The sequence below is a fragment of the Eurosta solidaginis genome, chromosome 3 (genome assembly GCF_040869045.1).
Source record: "Eurosta solidaginis isolate ZX-2024a chromosome 3, ASM4086904v1, whole genome shotgun sequence".
Lineage (NCBI taxonomy): Eukaryota > Metazoa > Arthropoda > Insecta > Diptera > Tephritidae > Eurosta > Eurosta solidaginis.
Window position 1 is genome coordinate 163,024,816 of NC_090321.1, and position 18,733 is coordinate 163,043,548.

At 37.8% G+C, this 18,733-nt stretch overlaps 1 protein-coding gene across 6 annotated transcripts in view; it reads right to left on the reverse strand.

Annotated features, from left to right (window-relative positions):
• LOC137244534 (phosphatidylinositol 4-phosphate 5-kinase type-1 sktl-like) overlaps positions 1 to 18,733 on the reverse strand; it is a 108,348-nt gene that overhangs the window by 31,824 nt on the left and 57,791 nt on the right. For 2 of the 6 annotated variants that reach the window (XM_067773629.1, XM_067773628.1), the window contains exons 14-15: positions 1,488 to 1,660; positions 1,319 to 1,415 (exon numbers count right to left, since the gene is read on the reverse strand). The exons of 1 other annotated variant lie outside the window; for it this stretch is intronic. In XM_067773629.1, the coding sequence (XP_067629730.1) occupies positions 1,319 to 1,415; positions 1,488 to 1,660 (270 nt within the window). Of the gene's footprint in view, positions 1 to 189; positions 754 to 820; positions 883 to 1,318; positions 1,416 to 1,487; positions 1,661 to 18,733 lie in introns of those variants that run through there. 3 more of the 6 variants (XM_067773627.1, XM_067773630.1, XM_067773633.1) reach the window with 3 other exon arrangements.

An 18,733-nucleotide genomic window follows, 5' to 3' on the forward strand; every position in this document is an offset into this window, starting at 1 on the left:
TTATTTTCAGTGCTTTATTTAACATTTCTAAAATATTATTTAATATAAATAACAAAATAAAATGATATTGAATTTTCATTAACTAACATTTTAGTCATATCAAATTTACCAATTTTTTAATGTAAATTTGATATTTAATATGTGAACCCTAGATCACATATAATGTAATTAGTGATTGTTTTACATTTTTCGTGTCGATTTTGCGTTAAGATATTATTAATTTTACATTTCTTAATGTAATATTAATAATGTTATAATGATAATGGCTTAATATCAATTTTAAAATTTATTAATGTTGGATGACTTTGTAACCAAACAATGTTATTTTTACGGTAGTTTTTGGCACATTTTTGTTTCAGTGTGGTGGCAAAAAACACATCATTAACAACTGCAACAAGACTCAATTCCTCGGAACAGCTTGATCGCAGACCATACGGCCATCATAGACACAAGGGCGCTTTAATGGCGGAGGAGGCGATACAAATGTACTCCGATGGTTGCAAACCAATGGAAGGTGCAGGGTCCGCGGTATATTATGCTGATCCGGAAAATAACAGATCTTGAAAGCTGCTAGATCAAAATGGCGTGTTTGATCTGGAAGTAGTAGCCGTGACCAAAACAGTAAAATCACTGGAGGAAAATAGCTTAAGCTGCATCCGCGTGAACTTTTATGTTGACAGCCAAGTAGCAGTTAGGGAAACATAGGTCAGCATGTAAAAGTAGGTTGGAGTGTAAGCAATCCCTGAAAAGCATCTGGATAGGGAAAAATATACATCTTTATTGGGCATATTCTTACAAGCTAGCTATAAATGGCTCACACCTCGAAGCTTGTACCTTAGCCGTCAGATGATCAACTAAACAGGATTACCGTAGTACCAAACGCTGCAAAGTGTCGAATATAATGTTTACGCTTATCAATAATAAGAGAGGATTGTATGCTCGATAGCTATTCCGACTGGGCACTGCCTACTGCGAGTGAGTTGCAGGATGGAACGATCTAGCACCTTCTGTGCCCGTGTACTGCGCTCGCCAGGCTAAGACTCCAGCTATAGGAAGTGCTTCAGCTATCGGATCTAAAAGCAGCAAATAGCATAGTTCCTAGAAATCTCCTAGTATTTGTCAAGAGGATGGGGCTATATATAGCATAGGTCCTGGTTAGTGACAAGGTTTTTTAGTTTGCTCGCTGAGCAAACTTCTGGTAGCACTGTGGACTCACTCAGTCTGTGTTAGATCCTCACGGACCGGAAGTTTAACCTTACTATAATTCTAGTCATCTTGTAATCCTAACTCTAATCGTTTAGCTCTAATTAAAACTTACTAATATCGTATCATTTCCGATGAGAGAGAGTTTATTGTGTCCTCAACGGTCGCTTTATGCCGGTCATGTTTTTTTGAATTTACAGGTGACAAGTTTTCTGCAAAAACATAAAAAATAAGATTTTTCAATTGAATTTTACTTGAAATTAATTATGTGGCATTTATCGTACCGATATCACCACTAGAGCTTGAATCTGTAAAGCTTGGTGTGCCTTCTGTCCAAGTAGGTGTTGATCCCTCTCCAGAAGCGGGTGGTGTCCACGCCAATCCTCCACGTGACCCATATTGACTACTGGATGATATATCTACAGCCAAATATGTGTCTAAGTGTATTTCAGAAATGCTAAAATTGCACATAAAATAAATGCTTTTGTAAAGGTGCCGTTTTTCACTACTTATCTAAAGCAAGCCAAGCAAGTGCATATAATTAAAATTTTATTTAAACTTACTTAAAAATCACGCTAACAAAGTAATGATAAAAAAATCATTTAAGCCTAGCTAAAATTAGGTTGTTTAACAAGCGAGCAGTGAGCGCTTCCCTGTGTTTCTTAATTATGCAGACAAATTTTATTTTTGAACTTTGAGTACATATGTTTAAGATGATTATTTCCGTTTTCTGAATGTCTCTCTATTCCAAATTCCATACCTCGAGACACCCGCTTCACGAAGCCATAATACTTAACTTGAGGGACATATCAAAAGGCACCCACATACGTACATATGTCAAGGGGATTGTGTCCAATTTGTTAAGGCCGGATAAACTTCAATCGAGTTCAGACTGTCTATGACTGCTCGTTTCGAGACATTGTGGAAAGCCCGGGCAATGTACACTCCCCAAAACCTTCGGAGAGTGTCTTTATCGTTAATACAACAACAACAACAACGCTACTCTCTGAAAAAATCGTCAAGATCGGTAATATGTATAACATATATTTACCGTATAACCCATTGTTTAGATACGAGGATTATTGACGAAATCCAAGAATTCTTCTAGAGGTCCCAAATATAAAGCATTCTGAAAGACAAGCTTCCTAAAATAACAACAAAAAGTGAGGGAAGACGACAGAAATTAAAATCTATATTGGGTATTCCATCCCATTTCGACCAATTTTGAACCCGACCCCTTTAGAATTGGCTGAAAGTTTTTCTTCTTTTTCTAGCTTACGAAAGACGTTTTTCAGAATTTTTTCAAATTTTTTCATCCAACTCAAAAAAAGTTATGAATTTAAAAAAAAACACCGTTTTTGTTTTGAAAATGCTATAACTTTTTCAAAAATTGACCGTTTGGGATCTATTTTTTTTTAAATTTGTTTTTAAATGTACTTTTCGGAAAAAATACAAACAAATTTTTAAAGTTTTATTTTTAATTTTTCAGTTTTTCGAGATTTTTCGAATTTCGCCGATTTTTTTTTATATTTTTTTTAATTTAATTGAAAAAAAATTTTCAAAAATAAATTTTTTTTTTTATAAATTTTATTTATATAACAAAAAAATCTAAATAAATGATTTTTAAGAAAATAAATTCATAATTTGTTACATCATTTTTAGAAATCTTACATGTTTACTGTGTCAGTCATTAATCCTGGTTATTTTAATCGTAGATTACCATAATATATAAAGAAAATAATACTTAAATCGGCCCACTGCGGGATTGGTGGGGATGATTGCAGAATTGATTGAAGTTTTTTATGAGAAAAAAAAACATGGCGAAATTCGAAAAATCTCGAAAAACTGAAAAATTAAAAAAAAACTTTAAAATTTTTTTTGTATTTTTTCCGAAAAGTACATTTAAAAACAAATTAAAAAAAAAAGATCTCCAACGGTCAATTTTTGAAAAAGTTACAGCATTTTGAAAACAAAAACGGTGTTTTTTTAAAAATTCATAACTTTTTTTAAGTTGAATGAAAAAATTTGAAAAAATTCAGAAAAACGTCTTTCGTAAGCTAGAAAAAGAAGAAAAACTTTCAGCCAATTCTAAAGGGGTCGGGTTCAAAATTGGTCGAAATGGGATGGAATACCCCATATACACTCGGAGAAAAACGCCGTTCTAAAATCCAGCACCACCGGACTCAATTCAAGATTTTCATGTTCTTACTTTTTTGTTCTTGAAACACGACCGACCTGGTCTCAAAACAACAACCTTGTTCATGAACTGACAACCATTTTCTTGAAAAGAGAACGGCTGGTCTTAAAATATGAACAAATGTTATATTAATGAGAACTTACTTACTTACTTAATTGGCGCTTAACCGTCTAAACGGTTATGGCCGTCCAACAAGGCGCGCCAGTCGCTCCTTCGCTCCGCCAACCGGCGCCAATTGGTCACACCAAGGGAGTTTAAATCGTTTTCCACCTGGTCCTTCCAACGGAGTGGGGGCCGCCCTCTACCTCTGCTTCCATAGGCGGGTTCCGATAGAAACACTTTCTTGGCCGGAGCATCATCTTTCATTCGCATAACATGGCCTAGCCAGCGCAGCCGCTGCGTTTTAATTCGCTGGACTATGTTGATGTCTGCGTATAGCTCGTACAGCTCATCATTAAATCTTCTTCGGTACTCGCCATCGCCAACGCGTAGAGGTCCATAAATCTTTCGAAGAACTTTTCTCTCGAACACTCCCAAAGCCGCTTCATCTGCTGTTGTGATGGTCCATGCTTCTGCTTCTGCCCCATATAGCAGGAGAACAATGTTCTTAAATTAAGAACAATGTTCTTAAATTAAGTTCAAGTAAAAAGAAACGGTAAAATTCGTGTGTACTACAATGTTAAATACAACATTTGGCGCATGCTATTAAGCAGCTGTAGTGGTCCAACGGTTATGATGTCGTGGTTGCGATCGGGTGGCGCAAGTTCGATCACCGTCAAACTATAAAATTTTTTAAAACAGTTTTTTAACTTTTATTTTTCTTTCAATTATTTTTCCATTCACTTATGCACAGATAATTCTCAAACATGTTGTGAAATATTTTAAGTATATATGCAGATTACATCTTCAAATAAGAATAATTTCTCAATAAGAGAAACATATGAACTTTTTCTTAAATTTTTGGACTATAATAAAAATGTTTTTGTTATAAACATTTTTTATTTATGACAAAAAAATTATTATTAATAAAAAATAAATGGGTACCTATGGAAAAAAATACTTTCCCCTCCCATCAATAACAAGCCCAAACTGTTCTTGAATTGAGAACGAAAACTGTTAAATCGACCACAAGACGTTCTCGAAGCGTGAGAACGAAAAATCTCATTTTAAGCACAAATAGTGCTTGAAATGAGCACAGAAGGTTCACACATCAATACCAAACTGGTCATAAAATACGAACGGTGTTCTTGGAAAAACTGTTCTTAAAACAAGCCCATCAGTCACGAGTTAAGAAAAAACGTACTTAACGAACTTGTTTCGTTCGTTTTAGAACGATTTTTTCTCTGAGTGTACATGTTATACAAGATAGGCTCAGTCCCACGAAGCAGTTGCAGTTAATATTGAGCTGCAGGCAGTTGTTACCATTATGAATTTACAATGGTGCCAAGAATGGTAAACCCGATCTTTTAAGTAAAAAAAAAACAGCATTTTTGTGCGTGGCAGTTTTGTAAACTTTTCGAATGCATAAAATATGCATGTTATATTGAACTTTTGCCGATAAATGAAGGCTCAGTTCGAAGGGATTTTACCTGGGTAAGTGGGCCGCCCTCTGAGTGTTGTATATTGGGATTAAAAAATGTGAAATATTTTCTATGCTTCCTAGACTGAGAGAATTTATTTTTCGTTTTTATAAAAGATCGATTTTTCAGTTTATTATGAAATAAAAGCGTAATATTACTTAAATATCAACATAGGCCATATTTTTTGTGGCTTTTTATTTATTTTGTTTTTGATTTTGGTTCTGATAGTAATAAATACAATTGTCATCTGGCTTATAATGAAAATCAGAGAGGTGAAGTGAAGATCAAAGTGAATTTAATAAATTGAGATTGACAGTTAAATATGATCCTTTTGCAAAAGTCTATTATTTCAAACAAATGTAAAGAAATGACTTAACCCTATGAGGAGCATGTAGAATTTTATCACTTATGCTATGTTTTTTGCGGTTTGTATGGGTGAGAAAATGAGAACTTCAAAAGACGACCGTACTTAAACAAAATAACTGCAAGGCGCGATAGCCTCCGAAGAGATTTTAAGTGGAGGTTTTCTTAATAAAACCCAGCACACAAGTTGCAGTACCCAATCTGACATTACATTAAAAGAGAATTTTGATAAAGATAAAACATCCGTTTTGTAACAGCTTAACAACTTTTGTATTTAATTGCGGTGTGGTGGTAGCGTGCTCCACTTACCACACCGAAGATCGTGGGTTCAACTCCCGGCCAAAGCAACATCGAAAATATGGAAAAAAGTATTTCTAAGCGGGGTCGCCCCTCGGCACTGATTTGGCAAACACTCCGAGTGCGTTGCCAAGCTCTTACTTACTTTATTAATTGGCGCTTAACTGTTTAAGCGGTTATGGCCGCCGAACAAAGCACGCCAGTCGGTTTTTCAACCTGCCAACTGCCGCGAATTGGTCACACCAAAGGAATTTAAATCCATAGTACAGGTTTACAAGTATGATATGTATGAGAAGGAAACAACTCCTTTCTCTTTCTAACACACTGCCGTTTGACACTTCGGTCAGTGTCAAACTATTGTGGAACTCAGTGGAACCTGAGTGGAACATGCGTTTGACACAGAACGATGTGTCAAAATTACCGGGGTTGCCGTCGTGGAAAGCGACGCAGGGAAACAAAAAAAGATGGGGAATATCAGATATGGGTTGCTGTGATGGTAAATTTTTTTGAACGAATTTAGTATCAAAATTTAGTGCACCTATATCGGTCCTACAGAAAAATATACAAAACTCTTGAATTGGGGTACCTGAGGACGCGTAGGTATTCCAGTATTAAGAATAAAAACACGGATGCTAAGTTTTTCTACCCGTTCAAAAGTTCTCCGCGAAAAGCAGTTTGAAACCGAGGTCGACTGCAATAACCCGTCCATGTGGAAAGAGAAATGAAAAGAAGCGTTTTGTCCTGTTATCAATAGTCCAAAGGCGAAAAAGTATTCGAATTATTGGAAGCTATGCAAAAACGCGTCTATTAATACCTCCCCCAACGGTTTTGGTCGTGTTTTAACAATCTTCCCCGGTAATAAAGTATCATAATTTGTTAATTAAAATTGTCAAAAACATATGGATTTTAAAGAAATATGTATTTAAGTGCTCGTTTGAAAGAAAATAAGGATATTTCTTTGTAATTTTACAATAAAAATATTACGCAGTTTAGTTAGCAGCTGCTACACTTTTTTTGGACCTAAGAAGTACAACAGTGCCAAATGGCATCCACAAAAAAAAAAAAAAAAAATGAACAAGAACAAGCATTTTATCAGGTGAGCGTGGCTGTGTATGTGCGTGCTGCTACATATCCTACTTGTAAACCTTTACAATGATTTAAATCGTTTTCCACCTGGTAGTTGGGGCCGCCCTCCTTCTTTGCTTCCATAGGCGGGCTCCGATACAAAAAATCTTAGCCGGAGCGTCATCTTTCATTCGCATAACATGGCCTATCCAGCGTAGCCGCTGAGTTTTAATTCGCTGGACTATGTTGATGTCTGCATATAGCTCGTACGGCTCATCGTTAAATCTTCTTCGGTACTCGCCATAGCCAACGCGTAGATGTCCATAAATCTTTCGAATGTCTTTTCTGGACCATATAGCAGGACGGGTACGGTGAGTGACTTGTATAAAGCGAAAATCATAAATTTACGAACATAATGTTAGGCAACACTTTAACCACTATAAATGTGTAATATTACACATCTTTATTTTTAACAAATTTCTTACTGAATTTTAGGCAAAAAATTTGTAATACTTTAGACACTATTTGCCTAAAACTGTACGCTCCAGTTGCTTATATTTACACCCTAGGAGCGCGATTTTAAACACTAAATGTTTTAAAATATGTGAATATACTTCATGTATGCTTGTAGCGAAAAAGTCGCAAGAAGCCATCGAACAATTGAATTTGTGGTACACAGTGGTGACAACTTCAACCACGGCGTCTTTACACACAAACATTTCCAATATATTTTATTGCTTATTCACCTATTTACAATTATATTTTAAAGCTTTTTCTCTTTTTTTCCACCATGAGACGACAAACGCGATGATTTCACAGAAAATGAAAATTTCCACTTACCTGAAGCAAAATACGATAATAAGCGACCGAAATTTACACATTGTTGTGTGAAATTGCAAAGCATGTATACTTTTGCACTCTTCTTGCGTAAAACTACGTACTTTTCGGATGTAAATCAAAATAGTACACGTTTTTTTTATACTCAGTTGAGCAGAGCTCACAGAGTATATTAACTTTGATTGGATAACGGTTGGTTGTACAGGTATAAAGGAATCGAGATAGATATAGACTTCCATATATCAAAATCATCAGTATCGAAAAAAAATTCGATTGAGCCATGTCCGTCCGTCCGTAAAATTTTGGACAATGGGCGTGGCACCGCCCACTTTAAAAAGAAGGTAATTTAGAAGTTTTGCAAGCTGTTATTTGGCAGCCGTTGAAGATATCATGATGAAATTTGGCAGGAACGTTACTCTTATTACTATATGTCTGCTTACTAAAAATTAGCAAAATCGGAGAACGACCAAGCCCACTTTTTAAAAAAAAATTTTTTAAATTCAAATTTTAAAAGAAAAGTTAATATCTTTACAGTATATAAGTAAATTATGCCAACATTCAACTCCAGTAATGACATGGTGCAACAAAATACAAAAATAGAAGAAAATTTCAAAATGGGCGTGGCTCCGCCCTGGAGGCTTAGATTCTAAGACCATAACTGTTTTCTGTGAAAAAGTGCGAAATCGGTTAAAGCCGCGCCAAGTTTTTATACACAGTCGACCGTCTGTCCTTCCGCTCGGCCTTTAACACGATAACTTGAGCAAAAATCGATATATCTTTACTAATCTCAGTTCACGTACTTATCTGAACTCACTTTGTGTTGGTGTAAAAAATGGCCGAAATCCGACTATGACCACGCCCACTTTTTCGATATTTAAATGAAAAAAATGCCATAATTATATACCAAATACGAAAAAAGGGATGAAACATGGTAATTGTATTGGTCTATTGACGCAAAATATAACTTTAGAAAAAAACTTGGTAAAATGGGTGTGACACCTACCATATTAAGTAGAACAAAATGAAAAAGTTTTGCAGGGCGAAATCAAAAGCCCTTGGAATATTGGAAGGAATACTGTTCGTGGTATTACATATATAAATAAATTAGCGGTACTCGACAAATGAAGTTCTGGATCACCGTGGTCCACATTTTGGTCGATATCTCGAAAACGCCTTCACATATACAACTAAGGACCACTCCCTTTTAAAACCCTCATTAATACTTTTAATTTGATACCCATATCGTACAAACACATTCTAGAGTCACCCCTGGTCCACGTTTATGGCGATATCTCGAAAAGGCGTCCACATATAGAACTAAGGCCCACTCCTTTTTAAAATACTCATTAACACCTTTCATTTGATACCCATATCGTACAAAAAAATTCTAGAGTCACCCCTGGCCCACCCTTATGGCGATATCTCGAAAAGGCTTCCACATATAGAACTAAGGCCCACGCCCTCTTAAAATACTCTTTAATACCTTTCATTTGAAACCCATATTGTACAAACGCATTCTAGAGTCACCCCTGGTCCACGTTTATGGCGATATCCCGAAAAGGCGTCCACCCATAGAACTAAGGCCCACTCCCTTTTAAAACACTTATTAACACCTTTCGTTTGATACCCATATTGTACAAACGCATAGTAGAGTGAACCCTGGTCCACGTTTATGGCGATATCCCGAAAAGGCGTCCACCCATAGAACTAAGGCCCACGCTCTTTTAAAATGCTCATTAACACCTTTCATTTGAAACCCATATCGTACAAACAAATTCTAGAGTCACCCTTGGTCCACCTTTATGGCGATATCTCGAAAAGGCGTCCACCTATAGAACTAACGCCCACGCTCTTTTAAAATACTTATTAACACCTTTCATTTGAAACCCATATCGTACAAACAAATTCTAGAGTCACCCTTGGTCCACCTTTATGGCGATATCTCGAAAAGGCGTCCACCTATAGAACTAAGGCCCACGCTCTTTTAAAATACTCATTAACACCTTTCATTTGAAACCCATATCGTAAAAACAAATTCTAGAGTCACTCTTGGTCCACCTTTATGGCGATATCTCGAAAAGGCGTCCACCTATAGAACTAAGGCCCACGCTCTTTTAAAATACTCATTAACACCTTTCATTTGAAACCCATATCGTACAAACAAATTCTAGAGTCACCCCTGGTCCACCTTTATGGCGATATCTCGAAAAGGCGTCCACCTATAGAACTAAGGCCCACGCCCTTTTAAAATACTCATTAACATCTTTCACTTGATACCCATATTGTACAAACGCATTCTAGAGTCACCCCTGGTCCACGTTTATGGCGATATCCCGAAAAGGCGTCCACCCATAGAACTAAGGCCCACTCCCTTTTAAAACACTTATTAACACCTTCCATTTGATACCCATATTGTAAAAACGCATTCTAGAGTCAATCCTGGTCCACTTTTATAACGATATTCCGAAAAGGCGTCCACCTATAGAACTGAGGCCCCCTCCCTTTTTAAATACTCATTAACACCTTTCATTTGATACCCATATAGTACAAACAAATTCTAGAGTCACCCCTGGTCCACCTTTATGGCGATATCTCGAAAAGGCTTCCACATATAGAACTAAGGCCCACGCCCTCTTAAAATACCCATTAATACCTTTCGTTTGACACCCATAGTGTACCAACGCATTCTAGAGTCACCCCTGGTCCCCTTTATGGCGATATCACGAAACGGCGTCCACCTATGGAAATAAGGATCACTCCCTTTTAAAATACTCATTAACACCTTTCATTTGATACCCATATCGTACAAACAAATTCTAGAGTCAACCCTGATCCACCTTTATGGCGATATCCCTAAATGGCGTCCACCTATAGAACTATGGCCCACTCCCTCTGAAAATACTCTTTAATACCTTTCGTTTGATACACATGTCATACAAACACATTCCAGGGTTACCCTCGGTTCATTTTCCTACATGGTTATTTTCCCTTATGTTGCCACCATAGCTCTCAACTGAGTATGTAATGTTCGGTTACACCCGAACTTAACCTTCCTTACTTGTTTATATTCAGTTGAGCAGAGCTCACAGAGTATATTAACTTTGATTGGATAACGGTTGGTTGTACAGGTATAAAGGAATCGAGGTAGATATAGACTTCCATATATCGAAATCATCAGTATCGAAAAAAAATTTGATTGAGCCATGTCCGTCCGTCCGTCCGTCCGTCCGTCCGTCCGTTAACACGATAACTTGAGTAAATTTTGAGGTATCTTGATGAAATTTGGTATGTAGATTCCTGGGCACTCATCTCAGATCGCTATTTAAAATGAACGATATCGGACTATAACCACGCCCATTTTTCCGATATCGAAAATTTCGAAAAACAGAAAAAATGCGATAATTCATTGCCAAAGGCGGATAAAGCGATGAAACTTGGTAGATGGGTTGACGTTATGATGCAGAATAGAAAACTAGTAAAATTTTGGACAATGGGCGTGGCAGCGCCTACTTTTACAAGAAGGTAATTTAAAAGTTTTGCAAGCTGTAATTTGGCAGTCGTTGAAGATATCATGATGAAATTTGGCAAGAACGTTACTACTATTACTATATATGTGCTGAATAAAAATCAGCAAAATTGGATGAAGAACACGCCCACTTTTTAAAATTTTTTTTTTTAAATTCAAATTTTAACAAAAAATTTAATATCTTTACTGTATATAAGTAAATTAAGTCAAAATTCAACTCCAGCGTGGCTCCGCCCATTTTCATTTAGTTTGTCTATAATACTTTTAATGCCATAAGTCGAACAAAAATTTACCAATCCTTCTTAAATTTGGAAGGGGCATAGATTCTATGACGGTAACTGTTTTCTGTGAAAATAGGCGAAATTGGTGGAAGCCACGCCCAGTTTTTATACACAGTCCACCGTCTGGCCTTCCGTTCGGCCGTTAACACAATAACTTGAGCAAAAACCGATATATCTTTACTAAACTTAGTCCACGTACTTATCTGAACTCAATTTATCTTGGTATAAAAAATGGCCGAAATCCGACCATAACCACGCCCACTTTATCGATATCGAAAATTACGAAAAATGAAAAAAATGCCATAATTCTATACCAAATACGAAAAAAGGGATGAAATATGGTAATTGGAATGGTTTATTGACGCAAAATATAACTTTGGAAAAAACTTTGTAAAATGGGTGTGACACCTACCATATTAAGTAGAAGAAAATGAAAAAGTTCTACAAGGCGAAATCAACAGCGTTTGGAATCTTGGCAGGAATACTGTTAGTGGTATTGCATATATAAATAAATTAGCAGTACCCGACAGATGATTTTCTGGATCACCTGGTCCACATTTTTGTCGATATCGCGAAAACGCCTTCACATATACATCTAAGGGTCACTCGCTTTTAAAACCCGCATTAATACCTTTAATTTGATATCCATATCGTACAAACACATTCTAGAGTCACCCCTGGCCCACCCTAATTGCGATATCTCAAAAAGGCGTCCACCTATAGACCTAATGCCCACTCCCTCTTGAAATGCTCAGTAACACCTTTCGTTTGATACCCATATCGTACAAACATTCTAGAGTCACCCCTGGCCCACCCTAATGCGATATCTCAAAAAGGCGTCCACCTATAGACCTAATGCCCACTCCCTCCTAAAATGCTCAGTAACACCTTTCGTTTGATACCCATATCGTACAAACACTCTAGAGTCACCCCTGGCCCACCCTAATGGCGATATCTCGAAAAGGTGTCCACCTATAGACCTAATGCCCACTCCCTATTAAAATGCTCAGTAACACCTTTCGTTTGATACCCATATCGTACAAACATTCTAGAGTCACCCTTGGTCCACCTTTATGGCGATATCTCGAAAAGGCGTCCACCTATAGAACTAAGGATTACTCCCTTTTAAAATACTCACTACCACCTTTCATTTGATACCCATATCGTACAAACACATTCTAGAGACACCCCTGGTCCACCCTAATGGCGATATTTCGAAAAGGCGTCCACCTATAGACCTAATGCCCACTCCCTTTTAAAATGCTCAGTAACACCTTTCGTTTGATACCCATATCGTACAAACATTCTAGACTCACCCCTGGCCCACCCTAATGGCGACATCTCGAAAAGGCGTCCACCTATAGACCTAATGCCCACTCCCTCTTAAAATGCTCATTAACAACTTTCATTTGATTCCCATATCGTACAAACACATTCTATAGTCACCCCCGGTCCACCTTTATGGCGATATCTCCCCACCTATGGAACTAAGGATCACTCCCTTTGAAAATACTCATTAACACCTTTCATTTGATACCCATATCGTACAAACATATTCTAGAGTCACCCCTGGTGCACCTTTATGGAGATTTCTCGAAAAGGCGTTCACCTATAGAACTAAAGCCCAGTCCCTTTTAAAATACTCATTACCACCTTTCATTTGATACCCATATCGTACAAAGACATTCTAGAGTCACCCCTGGCCCACCTTAATGGCGATATCTCGAAAAGGCGTCCACCGATAGACCTAAGGCCCGCTCCCTCTTAAAATGCTCAGTAACACCTTTCATTTGATACCCATATCGTACCAACAAATTCTAGAGTCAGCCCTGGTCTACCTTTATGGCGATATCCCTAAATGGCGTCCATCCATAGAACTATGGCCTACTCTCTCTTAAAATACTCTTTAATACCTTCCATTTGATACACATGTCATACAACCACATTCCAGGGTTACCCTAGGTTCATTTTCCTACCTCCATTTTAATCTTAATTTCATTCAAAAGTTGTAGAGTGTAGAGCATGGTTTTCGTTTGCCGAAAGAGGACTTTACTTTTCAATTGCCTACCTAGTCCAAAGTACCTAGCATTTATTTGCTGGAGTGCCAACCTCTTATCCCTTTTCTCTTCTCTTTCGATTTCCATTTTCCAATGTGAAGATATATCAAGCTTGGCTTTTTTCTGTATATTGCATAATTATAGTAGTGGAAAGTAGCAAAATAGTACCAAACATTTTCGCTCCCTACTACTATATTACTTTAAAAATTTATAGCGACACAACCTACATGTTTTATGCTGACTCCGAAAGGTAGCTGCAGGTAGATGAATTTTCGCTGAGAAGCTTATACTGCAAAAGTACGCCTGAACTTTTTGTCAAACCACTTCCGAAGGGCGACTTCGCTAAGAAAAATTTTTTACTCTTTGCAAAAAAAAAAAAAAATAAACTTTCTTCTGAAGACTTTGATGCTGCTTTAGTATACAATATCCTACTCTTGCAGAAGAAGAAAGCACCCTACCAAGGGAGACACGAGTCAACCTAGTCCAACTTCGTTCTGAATACTGTAACAGATTTAAATCGTGCTTGTCCAGAATCAACCCCGACATACGTTTGTATGTCCTGCATACGATGTGTCCCCACATGAAACCAGCCATCTTTTCAATTGTTATGTGGGACCAAAGCCTTTAACAAGAATCTTCTCATGATAGGCCCTTGTTGAAATCGCCTGTTTCCTTGGACTGCCGTTAGAGGACAGTTTGGGAGTGGTCGTACCCATTTAATGGAGCGAAGCACTGTTAATACAACAACATGTTGCTTTCCCGGGCCTTGAAACCAGGACCTTCGAAGTGGTAGGCGTAGTACTGTACCACCACACCACGGGAGAGGCCTTATCAAACACCAAGGCAGGTTAGATTTGAAGTTACACATAAGCAGCTTGAGACTTTATAAAAGACTAGCAGACCCGGCAGACGTTGTTCTGCCCTAAATTTGGTATATCTCCATACATTTCAATGAGCTTTTTCCGTATAACTCTGCCCTCGTCCCTCTACACTTTTCCCTAATCTTTGTATTCGCTCCTCCCTCCGTATTTTTCGCTTCATCTATCTCCATCTTCGTCTCATTCTATCTGTTTCTCAGTCTCCCTCTCCCTTTTCTCTTCTCTCAAGTTTTTCTCACTCTTCTTCATATCTTATTGCCAATCCCAGAGGGTATTATGTATTTTGTTCCAGTCCCATTCAGAGTCTCAGTCCCAGTCCCACTCCGATCTCAGTCTCAGTCCCAGTCCTAATCCCAGTCCCAGCCCGTCTATGGTCTACTTCCCGAAAAAAAACAACGTAAATACTAATATAGGCAAATTTATATACTAAATTTCAGGCAAATCGAATAGGACGTATGTTAATAGGTATGTGGATATTATTAATTCATGTCTTTATTTCGGCTTCGCATGCATATTTATCAGCGTTGCCAGGTTAATGCGACTAAATCGAATATCACACTGAAAATTACTTAAACGCTCTCAGCAACAGCTTTCATTTGATATCCAAAATACACACACATTCTAGGGGTATCCGGGTCCATGTTTTCGCCTATATCTCGAGACCATAGTCACCAATAGGTATGAAAACCACCCTGTACTAAAGCACTCATCAATAGCTTTCATTTGATATCCATATTGTATAAACATATTCTAGGGGTGCCCGGGTCCACGTTTTGGCCTATATCTCGAGACTGTAGTCACCTAGGGGTACGAAAAATACCCAGTGTCAAAGTACTTATAAACAGCTTCCATTTGATACCCATATTGTACAAACACTTCCTGGAGTTACCCGGGTCCGTGTTTTGGCCTATATCTCGAGACACTAGTCACCCTGCATCAAAGTACTCATTATACAAACCTTCCCCGTGGAAAAATACATATATATACCAATTTTCATAATAATCGGTCCAGTAGTTTTTGAGTTCATCGATGACATACATACAAACATTCAGTTTTATATACATATGGCTAAACCGATTTGGGATTTCAAAATCAACTAACCATCATCTCTCCTTCCTGTATCTTTCCTAAAAAGTTCATGGCAATCTGTCGAGCCGTTCTCGAGTTATGGAGTGACAATCAAAATACACACTTCTTTTTATATATATAGATTGGCGATTAAGTGGAAATTCTCACAAGGAATTTTTGAGACTTTTGTCCATACAGAATGTTCATCCGTCCCCGTGCGTTCTCATCACATGGCTTTTAAAATTATCTTTAGATGACGCGCTGACAGTTTGGAAGCCAAATAGAAAGTTTTGTTGATTATCGGAACAAAAACCCAAATTTACTTGTAGTCACATTCTCTAATTCTGACGAAAAATATTATTGACATCCGAGAAAGGCTATATTTAAGTTCAGCAGCACTTTTAAAATATGATTTTTTATACTAGAACAACATAAGTTTTATAACTAGGGAATAGGTTTAACAGTTATCAAAATAATTTATTTGAAGAGGTTGATAAAAAGCGAAAAGAGTAGTTTCGAAGTTTCAAATGGGACCCATTCTAACATATTTTATCTATTTATTTTTATATAAATGTCCCTGCATTTTTATGCGTTTATTGCGAATCCGTTATCAGAAGCTGCCTAGGAAGTCCCAGCTCGGATCAACCTCAAAAACCAGCAATAATCGCACTTACCGATTCTCTGAAGCTCAAAAAGATTTCGAGCTATGTTTAATTGAAATAAAAGCAGCAAAAAGTCGTCGGATTACTATGCCAACAATTGCCCGGTGAGCCCCGTTCTCAAATACAAATACCCTGAACACACAGTTAAGGAAAGCAACCTCCCGGAGGAGACACGCGTCACTCTAGCTGAACTACGATCTGGATACTGTATATGGTTGGCAAAAATCCCCAACTGAACCTTCCAAGAGGGTGCCGACTGGTAATGGACACTACAGTATTGAGCCTGTGCGATATTAGGACGGTGTCCAGCTAAGATCAGGGAATCAGGGCTGTGTGCCTGACTTATTAATGGTCTGGTTATACGGAAATGATCCTTGATCAGGTATCTTTCTCCTTTCTATTACTTTTTTTCTCTCTCTCTTCTTTCTTTCATATTTCCTTTCCTTCTCGGTGGCTGGATCAAGGCGTTATGCATTTCGGTGCCGAGGATCTGCCAGGCTGGGGGCCCCTAAATAGCCAAGCCGCGAACGGAGCCCTCCTGATACCAGGTCGCACAAGGTTGTATGAAAACCTGGCCCGGGTATTGCGGATCTTTGCACGGGTGGACGTTCCTTTCTCCGCTACTCGTGAGAACATGAATCAAAACCAAAGAAAACAAAAAAAAAAAAAAAAAACGCAACAAAACAAATAAAGACCGGCGCTCTTAAAAAGCCGGGAGGGCTTCTGCCCACCACAACGGTGACCAGTGCGATGCAGGGTAATTCTATCCGCCAGACGATGGCTAAAAAAGGGGATGGTTCAGGACTAGTGGCGATGCCGGGTCAGAACCCTCTCCCCAACAAAACTTGCGGCAGTGAGGCAGGGCAAAGGGGTGTTTGTTCTCCGGGATACTCCTGGCACGAGCAGAGACACAGTAGGTGCGCAGAATGCGGCCTCAGTCTCAGCCCCGCGTGGTCCACCTCCGCCAACCACCGCCTTCACAAAGTCAAATGATCGGCCACACTCCAGTGAAGTTGGATACAAACACAGGAGAGCGGTTGCAAGGATTTCATATTTCTTTATTTAGTCTATGATTTACAAAAATCTTACAGACTATATTAAACATTATTAAACATAAGGTTTGTTTACAGTAAAGTTAATTTAAAATGGAAAACAACATATTTTTAAAAGTTCGACGAGATATCGATACAATAATTATTACACAGGTCAACAAAAAAAATTTTTGTGCATGGGTTTTGCCCTATATATTCGGATTCTATGTTCAATTCTATAAAAAAAAATGCAATTACGAATCAAAAATATTTGGTTTTGTAGAAGTTATAGCGATTTGAAAATTTTGCATTTTTGCACCAGGCCTGTAGGTCCTTTCGCGCTATTTCGGTCGATAGAGGGTGGCGGGTAGCTATCTGATGCAGCGATGCATCGAGAAAAGATCTACTTAAAGCACAACATACTCATCTTAAAAAAAAACTAAAAAAATGTGGCTGAGAAACAGTAAAAAGGAGATAAAAGGTCCCAGATACACATGATTTTAGGTAGATTTGGCAATTCGTTAAGTATATATTAAGATATTCATCGAAACTTTTACTGACGGATTGGCAGGCCCAGCAATAGAGCATGCCAGCTACCTGATAACGTTTTTGTAAGTAAGATTTTTTTAAGAAGCTGTAGTTTTTCTTGGGTCACTCGTTGTGGGCGACACTATGTTTATGCATATCACAGAGGAATGATGTCTTCGAGAAGTTGTAAACGAGCGGCTAATTCGTTTTGCTATATATGTGGCGAATGTATTAAAAGAAGACAAAAAAATTTGATTTAAATAAAAACACAAGGATTTCCGAGACCTACCTAGCCTACTTCGGTCTACCTGTTAAAAACCAGGACAAAAAATGGGCTCCACATGTTTCATGTAACTCTTGCAGAAGCATTCTGGAGCGTAAGTTTATTTTCTTTTTTTTTATTGTACTAACTGTTTCATATATTTATACATATATCTACATATATATAATTGCATAATAACTGAAATTGTTATGAAATGCTTTACGTTTTATTATAGTTTGGTAGCAAGGTGAGAAAAGAGCCATGAAGTTCGCAGTGCCGAGGATTTGGAGGAAACCGAGTAATCATGACACTGATTGCTATTTTTGTGTAGTGAAACCACTGAAAGGGAAACGTTTAAGGAAAACAATATATCCGGAACTACCATCGACATCCGCTCCAGTACCACATTCGGAACAAAATCCTGTACCTGATCCACCTGTGTTGGAAAAGCAACTATTCCCTCAAGGCAGCTTTCAAACACCGAGTTCATCTGCATCCGTACATTCCGAATTTGTTCCTCAACTTGAACCAATGACTTAATAAGAAACTTAAATCTATCAAAAGACAAAGCAGAGTTATTAGCATCGCGGCTTAAACAACGAAATTTACTTACTTCTGATGTTCGAATACCTCGGCAAAGAAAGCGTCATGAAGAATTTTCTTGTTTCTACAGTAAGGAAGATGGACTCTGTTTTTGCTAAGACGTGAAAGGTTTATTTGAAGCAATTGGTAATCCTTGTAATACAAATGAATGGCACCTCTTTATCGACAGCTCAACAAAAAGTTTAAAGGCAGTTCTACTACACAATGGGAACAAATTTCCATCTATTCCACTGGCACATTCCATACATCTCAAAGAAAATTATGACAGTATTAAAATGCTATTAACTGCAATCAA